General features: G+C 39.7%; 1 protein-coding gene across 2 annotated transcripts; it reads right to left on the bottom strand.

Annotated features, from left to right (window-relative positions):
* Positions 1-971: 971 nt before the first annotated feature.
* znf281b (zinc finger protein 281b) lies at positions 972-8,903 on the bottom strand. Of its 2 annotated transcripts, none has more exons than XM_030121758.1 (7): positions 8,789-8,903; positions 5,896-6,414; positions 5,668-5,781; positions 5,424-5,547; positions 4,410-4,502; positions 3,975-4,093; positions 972-3,650 (listed from the first exon to the last, which is right to left on the bottom strand). In XM_030121758.1, the coding sequence occupies exons 2-7, from the start codon at positions 6,340-6,342 to the stop codon at positions 2,025-2,027; spliced, it is 2,523 nt and encodes an 840-aa protein (XP_029977618.1). In that variant the 5' UTR covers positions 6,343-6,414; positions 8,789-8,903; the 3' UTR covers positions 972-2,024. The 2 variants fall into 2 exon arrangements, with proteins under 2 accessions (XP_029977618.1, XP_029977619.1); XM_030121759.1 differs by having other exon boundaries at positions 4,410-4,493.
* Positions 8,904-12,123: the final 3,220 nt, after the last annotated feature.

Raw genomic sequence — 12,123 nt, 5'->3', positions numbered from 1 at the left:
TTTTTTCTCTCCGTCCTTTCACCCACTCTTTTTCTCTCCTTTAAAAGCATAGTGTGTGTTTGGAGTGAAGTGGCTGGTCAGTCAGTCTTTGTTCCCTGTGATCTGAGCAGCTTCAAAGTCTCTTGGCGGTGGAGCTCACAGACATAGGAAAAGGAAAGGGCTGGGGAGAAGGGGTACGGCTCACAGGAAATCAACTAAATTAAATATCAACCCTGGCTGCCGGGATAGAATGGCTTCAGCCATGGAAGACAAAGAAGGCCATTGTTTATTCTTGTGAGTGCAGGGCTGCATTTTGGGGAGGGGAGATGGGTATAAGTTAACTTTTTTGTGTTTTATTACTGAAGCAGTTTCTTGCAATGGCTGAAAAAATAAATAAAATCCACCAAACAAAATAATAACCATAAGGACGTAGAGGGAACAGGGGTAGGTGTGTAGGTCCGGTGATTACTTGCCAAAGAAAAAAAACTCTCTGCTACTGAATTCTGTTGTGGCTAGTTGAGAATAAATAAAAAGGTTTGGGTATGCATCCGACATATCCATGGGTTTAAAGATAAAAAGGGTTCCAGCATGTCAGCCCGTCTCTCAAAACACTTAAATACAAAGAGGTACTCTCAAAATATTGTATAACAAAATTATGGCAAATCATCTTTTTACAACATCACCCGACAAACCGTAAGAAAAAAAAAAAAAAAAAAAAAAGCCCCCCCACCCCACCCCCCTTCTCTTCTACCCTTGAGAAAACGCAACAAAATACATTTAAATGCCCACGGTCATGCCTAGTCAACCCCTATCAAACCCCAGCAAACAATGACCCAGTCCTCCCCACCCTCCCACTCATTCACCCACCCACCCACTCATCCCTCCCTCCCAACCCCCATTCACAGTTTTCTCCTCTTAAAATAATAATAATAATAATGATCATTAGCATAATAGTCACTTATCACATATGCAAATTGAATGGGTTGTTGTTGTTTCCAATGATGATTTGTTTAAAAAAAGTGCTTGTTTGATTCCATTGACAAAAAGCAACAGCAAGGAGTGCAGTAGAAGTGGTGGTGACTCGTCCGAAAAAAAAAAATCAACAGCAAGATGTTAAGATTAAGGATTGGTGTCCGTGCGTTCTCAGACAGCTGTAACGGCAATGCTGAGTTGAATTTTGTCTAAGCTGCGTCTTTCCTACTGGCCACTGGTGGGCACAACCAGAGGAGCACATTGTTGGACCGGCTTCATCAACTGACGCTGTGATCAAACAAGTCAGTTCATCAAAGACACCTCCATTAGAGGATGCGGTGTGTGCACTATGGGTTGAAATCCACTACAGTTTATACCTCGTGTACACATGGCCCTCACAAGAAATGCAGATGTCTTCACATTGACACAACAGTACCATAATCTCGGAAAAGTTACACGCAATAGAAAGCAAACAATGTTCAGGTTTTGTAATTTGTTCTGACAAGTAAAAAAAAAAAAAAAATCAAAGCTTTGTTGTCTTAAAGTACACCTGTAAAAACTGTGCTAATTGCATCTCATAATACAAAGTCTTATTACACAATTTTGCCTTTTTCCTGAGTTAATACGTTTCTTGTAACAGACAATATATACTTTTTTGCCATTTGAATTCTGGGCCTTTCCCTGCCACAAATGTTATTATTGAAATTATCAACATTACTCATTATTACTTTACAACGGTATGATGATTGGTAAAACACAAGGGTTCAGAAAAGAAGAAAAGCAAGTTCATAGCTACCCTCTAAATGTTTTAAATTACATTTAAATCTACGGTTTACGTTCATATCAAAATCACTACTCTTAAAAATTAAGCGACTAAATACATAATAAAAATGAGAATATTTAAAAAATTGCATTTGAGGCCATGAAAGACCCTCCCTGGTCATTTTTGTATTAACATTTAATGGCAGTGTTTAAAAAACAAAACTTTGCTACAAGAACAAAATTAGGATGGGTAAAGGGACCGAATGGACAGTAACAGGACAGTCCCCTACTAGGTTCACCTCGTTTGACCCTTATCTGAAACTTTGGCTTGTCTGGGTTTTTGATCCTGTACTTACTGGCTCACTGACGTCAGCTAACAAACTGGTATACCCTGAGAATTCTGACACTGGAGTCCGTATTCGGTGGTCGACCTCTGCCCCAGGATCACTACCATAGCTCAGAGGGGTCCGGCGCCCTGACTTGAACTGGGAGCCAAAGGCCTGGGCGAAGTTCTCAATCTGGTATGTGGTTTCTTTAGGGGGGTTCAGTGGGGACAAGTCCGGGTAGCTGGAGCCGTTGGTGGGTGCAGTGCTCCCTCCAGCCTTGGACTGCTGCCCCTTGGAGCTCTCTCCTGGGGAAGTCAGGTCCTGGGGAGGTAGGTTGAAGGTGCCGGGGGAGTGCTGCTTCTCCAACTGTTCAGTCAGCTCCTGAGACGGTGTCAGCTGCTGGTGGCTAGTAGATTCCAAGCTGAGGTGGTAGCCTGCCTGTGACGGGGAACCCACGAGCATGCCATAATGAGACTTGGAAGAGGAGGATGAGGAAGCTGATGAAGGGGCAGCAATGGGCAGGGGCGAAGAGACAGCAGGTGGGTAGCCGCAATCCAGCGGGGATGTGGCATACACATGTTTGTCGGAGAACAGGGGCCCTGTGGGACTGGAGCTACTGGACAAGAGAGGGAAAGGCCCTGTTGGCCCCAGACTGGGGAAGGGCCCACTATGGCTGGTGCGCTCCAGAGCCTGCAGGAGGAACTTGGAGTATTCGCTCATCACTGCTGTCTTATCTCCACCGTTGGGCGAGTCATCCTCCAACTCGGGTGTAACGGGGGCTGCTGGCTGAAGGTCCACGTGGTGTGGGTGGTCTGGCAGGTCAAAAGTCACATCGTGGTGGTGTGCTCCCTCTGGCTTATGGCTATAATGGTCCAGCAGGCTTTGCAGTACCTCATCTGGAATGCCCGACTTGTCGTGTTTGAGTTCCAAAGGCGATGAGTCTAGCATTGCCAGTGTGGGCTCGGGCCCCAGGGAGCCCTGGATTACACTACCGCCCTGGGATGCCATGTGCAGTGAGCCAGCTCCATAGTCACTGTTAACCGCATGGAGGTAGCGCCTCTTCTTCACAAACTGCATTGCATCATCATAGTTGCTGCTGGTGGTGGGCCCCTGCTTGCTGCCCCCAGGTCCCTGGAGTAGACCCATGTTATCAAGACCAGAACCCTCCACATGATCCATGGAGCCAGGCTTCTGGCCCAACAGTTTTTGTCCATCAGCACTGTCTTCCAGGGAGAGAAGGCCTTTGTCTAGGCCTTTGCGCCCAGCCTTTTTAAAAACCAATTTAGGTGTACGTCCTTGCATCGAAGCAGAACCTGAGGGGTGCTCCATGTTGAAGTCCTGCAGGCCCAGGTCACGGGCCATCCCCCCAGAGGATGATGCTCCTGTCACAGATGCTGAGGCATTTTTCTTCCTCCTGCGTTCACCACCCTCACCGTTTTTGGACTTTGCCCTCTTGCGTCCAGAGGTGGTAGAGTTTCCCTGAGTGAGTGAATAGCTGCCCTGGCCTAATTCGGCTTCACTGAGCTCCAGCATGTTTGGGTCTAGGCCCTTCTTTATGGCTTCTCCACACGTCCGTTTGTGCTTCAGTAACCGGTCTGTTCTTGAGAAAAACTAGAGAGGATGAGAAAGACAAACAGGAAAAACAGAAGCATGAGCTTAGTTTACAGAATATTACCAGAGGTGGCTTCAAAAAGTACTTGTCGATTTAGTATTATTTTGTGTCTCTTCTCTATGTCGGCTATGGACATTCCAGTTAAAACTGTCTGAAGTCATTTTGGAGATTTAAAGAATTTGACTGTTTAATGCAGAATAACAAAAAAAGAATCAACCATACACTAGTAATAAAACACAGTTACTTTTGCATTTTTTTCAATATATGCACACTTGAGTGCAAAAAAGTATGATAACTTAGCAAATAAACTTCAGGTGGCTTACTTGTTGGCAGGTATCACAGCGATACGGCTTTTCGCCGCTGTGTGTCCTTTTGTGCCGTTCCATGTGGTACTTCTGGATAAAGCGCATGTTGCACTGGTCACAGCTAAAAGGCTTCTCTCCTGTAGAAGACAATGATGACAGTGTTAGAGTCTACAGTATGTGGATTCAGCACAGTACCTAGAAACTGATGCTGCAGATAGTACATCTCTAAACACAACACATACTGCATGTACATATACCCTGTTTAGGGGAATAAAAAGGTACGTTATTCTGAGCATACCTAAGCATCCATTGATTAATTTTCAATTATAGTGACATAAACAAACCTGCACCACCCACCTAGCATACAATATTTTGGAAGTGATATTTAATTCTTTCCATATTACGACAATCACATTTACAAAGGATTAAAAGTAGTTAAGCACACAAACTCACCACTGTGGATCTTCTCGTGCCGCTGGAGCAGGTACTTCTGAATGAAGCTCATGTTACACTGACTGCACCGGAAAGGCCTCTCACCTGTGCAATCAAGAGTATAACCAACCGCACACCACATTAATCAACACTCAGTTGGTCACACAACTGTGTCCACCATATGGCGACAAATACAATGAATACATTATCCTACACCTGGTACATGAACACGGATGAAAATAACTATCAAAATTACAGGCTATGTGGTCTACTGTGTGCTCCTTAAATTTAGTACAAAAGGGTGATTTATGTATTTAAACAGGATTAATTTCAATAGCACATAATTTTCCTCCTCTAAATATTTACAATATTCTAGAATTCACAAAATAGAGTGGGGAATATATTTAATCCCATGAAAAAATTTAATTTTCCTTTACATGATTTATGAGTTCAAGTTCAAAGAACTTGGTGAAGAATTCCCAGCAAAGAAAATGAGTAAGACATCCAGAAACACATGAGTAATCATGAGTCATCACTGGCTTTAGAGGCTGTCTAGCCTGACAGGAAGTCCCAGTGACTTTAGCTAAGAGGGACATTAAGTAGATATACAACACATACTTTAATAAAATGTTATTTATCAGATGCATTGAATCTGACAGGATATAAAAAGGTATACTAAAAAGAAGAAAGTAGAACAGGATCCTTGTCTATTCTGCTTCCAAGAAACCCTACCCTGAATAAATCCTACATATTTCTGAATAGCAACAGTGCATTAGAGAAGATAAGTGTATACTTTTTTAAAGACTGCAATCTCACTTTAATACAGGTTGAAAACAATACTTCCATATCTGTTTTTTTTCAGTAATGGTTCAAGTTGTAAATATGGGTGATACATTGTATTTACAATTACCATATAAATTTTACGTGAGTTTAAGTGAAAAAGCATCTTTGAGTGTCCAAAAAAGCGCTCCATAAGTGTGATGCATCATTATTATTATTATTAAAAAACAGTGTCAAGCATTGAGAGTCTCTCACCTGTGTGTATGAGCACATGTCTGCGCAAGTGGTAGGAGCTGCGGAAGGCAGCATTACAGTGCTCACAGATATGTGGTTTTGAGTTAGGGGACAGGCAGGCACCATCTGCATCCAGCATCATAGCCTACGATGACAAAACCCTTATTAACTACAAAACAGTCACACACAGAATGAATGACAAAATCATGCAGATATTTGATTTAAATTACACATTGGACAGGAGGAAAACAGATAAGTGTTTAACCTTTGCAGCATCATTGCGTTTCCTTCTGGCTTTGCCTCCCTGCCCATCCCCATTGCTCCTCCGCCCTCTTCTACCTGAGGACTCTTTTGGCTCTTTACCTGTTCTTCCAGGCATCTAAGGGCATACAAGAAAGTAAGCATACCGCAGTGTCCAGATGGAAGATGATACAGCCGGCAACCGAAAAGGCAAATAAATTACATTCTGTACAGCACTGATGTCAACTCTTACCTGTTCTCCAAGGGGACGAACGTTGCTGAGGCTCAGATCGTGAAGAAGCATGTTCTGGTGATTTTGGTGGTGGTTACTGAAGGACATATCTGACATATCAGTAACACTCTTCCCCGCGCCCCCTCCAACACAGTTCACCCCTACTCCTCCACTATAGAGGGGCATGCGATAATCAAGCTCACTTATCCGCTCCTGTTTAATGCCCATGCTGTGAAGGAAGCCCCCTGCATTTGCAGCAGTGGTGCCCTGGTGTTCGGGGGGTGAGTCGCGTTCCTTTTTCAGGATCATCTCCTGGGGAAGCTCACCCATAACTGACTGTGAAGCCAGACGTGTAAAGCTGGTGACAGGAGGCAGGTGGCTAAACATAAGCATACCTGGTGCAAAATTGGGGTCCATGCCACCGTTGCGTAAAAACTCATTGCCTAATTTGTCTTGGATAATACTCATGGTGGTGGTTCTGATTTGTGCAGGGGAGAAGGAGGGCAAATAATCTAAAGAGGACTGCAGGAGGAGAATGTCCTGAAAGAAAACAAAAACAGAAAATGTCACATTAGCTATAGGAGACTGAAAATAGAAATGGATAATCATCCAAAAACTTTATCACATCTCGTCTTTGAAAAGCCCAAGCAATCAGGTAAATTAAGGTATTTACAGGTACACAACCTTCTAACAAATGCATACCAAGCATAGAACTATGTTCCCTATAACTCTGTAACAGTCACACAGTATTTTCGTAACTGTATATCAGGATTTAGTCAACAAACGCACTGGGTAGAGAAACTCCAAACAGTTATTGGGCGGCAATGGCTCAGGAGATAGAGTGGGTCGTCCATTAACCAAAGGGTTCGAAGGGATTCCTACTCTGTCCTAGTCATGCACTGTTGTGTCCTTACCTCCAGTGTCACTCACACTGGTGTATGAATGTGTATGAATGGTGGTGGTCAGAGGGGATGTTTGGCGTGATTTGGCAGCTACGCTTCCGTCAGCCTGGCCCAGGGCAGCTGTGGCTACAAACGTAGGCTACAAACATAGTTTACCACCAATGTGAATAATGGATCAATAATGTAAAGCGCCTTGGGTGCCTTGAAAAGCGCTACAGAAATCGAAACTATTATTATTATTAAATCTACACTTTAAAATATCCATATTCCCCTCAAGCTTTTGGTGTATCTTGCTTGAGAAACTTGCTTAAGGCGAACTAATATTAAGTGAATTTTATGCTTTTAAATATTGTTAATTCACATATCAAGCTCAACAACTGAGAGTAAAGCATAAATGTTCTTGAATGTGAAAAACCTCAAACATGAAAGATCAACTACAGAAGGCTGTTATAAAAACTGACTATTGAGAACAGATCGCCTTGTATTACTGCAAAACAGTATTTCTATAGTAATATTTATGTGATGGCAAACATCTGCAACGCACGAATTAAAGCTCAAACATATCAATGGTCTGGTTAGTAGGTTAATCATGTATAAATTGTAAAGCTCGGCATTTGGGGTATTAGCTCAAAAATGTTTCTAAAACTCGAACAAAATAATAAATGGAAATATTTAATTTTTCCTCAGAAATATTTCCTCGATATCATGAGTATTGTTCTACTTACGACATTTAGCGGCACATGTGACTTGGACTGCGGCCAAAATAAAATCAGTACAGTAGCTTGATATCTTTCTGACAGATAACCTTATTATTTTCGCTGTTTGGCGGACGCTGAATAACACTTGCCATATTTGGCTAATAACCTACTTAAACGCAAATGCTGAGGGGCACTGGTTGCAATACTAGCAAATTAACCGGTTCGCTACACTTAGCTAAAACAAACGATATTTAGGTCAAATCGAGGTGGATATTTCAGCCGTTTAAGTGATCCGCGGTCGGGTGGTCAGGAGAGACGTGTATCGAAGCACGCACAGAAAGACGAAGTGGAGTGAGAATTTATTGTTTAGTCTAACCCGACCGACCATTTGGCTACGCGACACTGAATTCAACTGAAAGCGGATGAGCTTTTGTGATGCATAATAGTTAGCCAGCTAGTTAGCTAGCCGGCTAGCCACAATGAGAGACAATCAAGGCATCTTAACGTCTTCCATCAAAACAATCGCAAATGCCGCCTTAGAAATTGTAATAAGCCACTCAAATAAAGTCAGACTAACATTCAGCGTAAGGATGAGGGAAATAAACTGTTCATATAGCGAGAAAACTATTAATCTACGCCGTTTTAATGAGGTAACTTAACCTTTTAGCTTGTTATCAGTGTTGCTAGTAAGCTAACTAACGCTAACGCTAATACGAGATCAGGGTTGATTGTAGTAATGCATTGACTATTTAAGAGCCAGTAATACTAGAAAACCTCCTACAATGAAACAAGCTAAATAAAAAATGAAGAATCATAATAGAAGACGGTAAACTGGATTAAAATGTAAATTGGTTTGAAGTGTGTTAAGGAGCACCGAGGGCTCAATCTCCAATTCCTATGCTTTGATGACGCTCGTGAAATCAAATCTGTCTGGCTGCAAGCAACGCTGGCGCTCTATTTATTGATAGCTAACTTTAGCTGTAATCACAAGTGGATAAGCCTTACCAGCACATATGGCTATAAAACATTCCTCGACGAATGCGGTACATGGGGTTTTCGTATCCAGTGACCGAGCTAAATAAAACTGTGCGCGTTGAGGCAGCTGTGTTTATAACAATCAAGCTGCCACGAGCTAGCTAGTTAGCTGCTAGCTGCCCCGACTGAAAACCCGCATTACGGCCCATGCAACAGAAACAATGATGCTGGGTTTGAGTGCATCTCCCGTTTGCGCCGAGCCTGGCAATTCCGTCGCGTCAATCTCGACAAAGCCCGGCTATTCACAACAGATAAAAGTACGTTTAGTCTCCTACTCACCTACACATGACCGCAGTAGGTTTCAAACGTGCCTATATCCCGTCTGTATTCGCCGCTTTGGGGTTTTATTGCCAAAACATTGTTCTCCGGCGGTCGCTGCTTTCTTCCATCTTGTCCTGGCGCGGGGAATTATGGGTGTAGCGGACGGGTCGTGAGAGGAGACAGGCGAAGGCTGCAAAGGTTTTACAGAGTCTCCATGGACAATACTGTTGTCCAGGGATGCTGTCATATAAACGCATTCCAATAGGTGTGCACATTAACATGGGTATGTGTGCAATGTCCTGTAACACAACAGCAAATGCAACAAATAGGACAATAGAACAAATGAGACATTTTTTTTGCCAAATTTTAAGCCTTTGATCTTTTTTTTGTTTAGAGGCCTGGCCAACAGAGTGAGAAAGCACTGTGCAGCAATACTAATCATTCCATATCTGTTTTTAAAAATTAATTTAGCAGCAACTATAATAGCTCAAATTTTAGGTCTAAGCAAGTACTTTAACATGCCATTAAGAAATAATAACCAAATATTTAATTAAAAAAAACATGAATTTATTATCATTGACAAAGTAACAGAGTGAGGAAACATATACAGCAGTTATTCAAGGTTTGGAAAAAATACCAAAAAGTGCAGTTCCTTGAGGAAAGTGCAAATATTTAACGTACCACACTTTTCTTAAAATATGAGATTACATTATATCCAAAAATGAAACTGATATCATTTTTATTTCAGTCTTAGAAGACATTAATCCATGGTAACAGAGGGAGAATCTGAAAAACAAAAAAAAAATAACAGAGTGAGGTGTTTGTTCAGTGTGATGCACCATAAGAATAATCAAAGATTGTATTAAGATACTGATCTCTTTGGCGACATATGTTTCATTACTATATCTGTTTTTTCTAATAATATATAACATTCAAAAACATTATAGTATTTGATTATTATGAAATATAAGATCAGACACAGGCATATATTTTGAACATATTTATTTACACATTGCTGTTTACATTCTGAATTTATGCTGAATACATTCGTTTACAACCTTTACTGTTCTGAATTTACACTGTATTTTCATATATTTTCTTATATATCCTGTTGTAATTCAGGTACAAATTAAATAAACACAGTTTTAGAAACTAGAGATACATGTCTTTGTTGCTGAGTACTCAAAAATATTGTTTTAGAGAAAAAAGAAATTGACTTTGATGTTCACTTTCGCTTGGCTAGGCCCTTACATGATCTGGTTGTGTAAAAAAGTAGGCTACTAATAAATGGTAATCAATTTCTCAATTAAGTTTCCCTTCCTTTGTCAGCTATATAAAGATACTTGCAGTTGGTCACCAGTTCTTTACTGCAGCAGCAATCCTCAGATTAATAATAAAAAATAATGCTTCAGTCATGCAATGGCTTACAGGCTGTCTGTGTATTGTAATTGCAGATTGAAGGTAATTCATGATGATGAATGCTCTCATTGACAATAAAAGAATAGAGGTTGCAAGCCACATAGAGATAGGCTAAATAAAATACAATATGCAATATGTGATAGTCAATTTAGGCCAAGCAGTGAGTGACGTTGTAACCACTCATGACATATGCACACATGAAGACCAAACTGTGATCTTATGTTGATTACTACTTACTTGCTAGTTCTTTGTAGTCGTAAGCATTACATATATTTCAGTGAAAATTACTTACAGTAATTCTATAAAATGTGAGATGTATATGTGATCATTCTATTTAATTTTATATTTAGTATCAATTAATATTAAGAGATAATAAAAAAAAAAAAAACATTTTTGTTTTAATCACACACAGTACATTTATGTGTATTTTGCATGGCACTTAGGTAACTTCACCCTCCAAAACAACTTATCATTAATCATTAACCATATTTTGATGTGGTGTGAGTATCATCTTATAAATTCTACATCAACTTAATAAATTAAACATCTATGAGTTATGATTTAACCTTATAATGTAACACTTTTGTTATTGTAGCCTGTATTTCTGTGCATGTGGTTTGAGTTGACCAATAAAAATCCTCCCTTATCAGCTCATTTATACTTGTGTGTTAATTTTTCTGAAAAAATAAAACAGACTATTTTAACATGATGCCCTCATTAGCAAGAGGTTCAAAGGTTAAGATTGTGGATAGCTGAATGGGCATTTTTACGGTCTTCACTTTATATATACTCTATTATGTGTTTATTACCTACTGTTTTATCATCGCATGCAATTGAATACAATTATTCTATTATAAATCCTAACTTTGTGTAGTTGTTTATGTTCACTGTTTGTTGACCATGTGTCCAGCAAGTGTTTCTAGTGTCTCAAGGCAGAGTTAATTGCATTTTATTCATAAATGTACTTGGTTTTTGCTGAAACAAACCCATGTTCATGTGTGTTTACACCATAAAACTGGAGATACATTTTCAGCATGATACTGTGGTTGTTAATAGGATGGATTAGAGTTATACATAACTGAAACTAAAGTGATGTCATGTTATCTGGTGTGACTCCCAGTTTAATGGACAAAATACAAGTTCACATTTCATAAATGATCGCCTTGCTTATTTGTATTAAAGCAAAATGAGCTTGTTTTAGAAACCTGTGATGAGATGATGTCACATTGTCGAGAAAAGTATCCTTACTAATAGATTCTTTCAGAGAATTGGATCATTATTGCTAATAATACTGGAAAAAATATTCCCAAAGAAATAAGGCTGGTGATTGTATACTGTAGTTATTTATAATGGCCAATATAAATAAAACTGAACTAATGGAATTACCATAAATTGACAGAAATTGTGATTGTTACAGCTTCCAGGATTCATTTTTCAACACAAATATATAAACCGGTGTGAATTTATAAGATGTTTTTGTAATTTCATTTTATGACACATTATTTGTACTTGGATGGAAACACACTCTCAAAAATAGAGGTACGAGATCAGAACATTTATGTACCTATAAGTACATTTTTTAAAGAATGTTCTCTCAAAAGTACAATATCGGTCTTTAGGAGGCCAGAATTGCACCTTTAGACTATGAAAAAGGGCCCAAAGTTATGTAAAGTACAAATTTGTACTATAAGGTACCCTGCAGCATTAAAAAATGTGTGTAGACCATGAGAATAGGCTATAGGCTAGGAGAACTGAACAGTAGGCCTAATTATAGTTAAAACATTAGGCTTAGCACATTATTTATTATATATCATACTGTAATTACTCTATATTATATTTAATAATAATTTCTGTTTTAATTTAATTGCCCAGTTAGCTCAATGATAATAGCCTAATAATTCATTTATCTTATTAGAACCTCTGATTATTGCCAT

The sequence above is a fragment of the Sphaeramia orbicularis genome, chromosome 19, assembly GCF_902148855.1.
Source record: "Sphaeramia orbicularis chromosome 19, fSphaOr1.1, whole genome shotgun sequence".
Classification (NCBI taxonomy): Eukaryota; Metazoa; Chordata; class Actinopteri; order Kurtiformes; family Apogonidae; genus Sphaeramia; species Sphaeramia orbicularis.
This window is presented reverse-complemented; position numbering and strand designations above follow the sequence as displayed.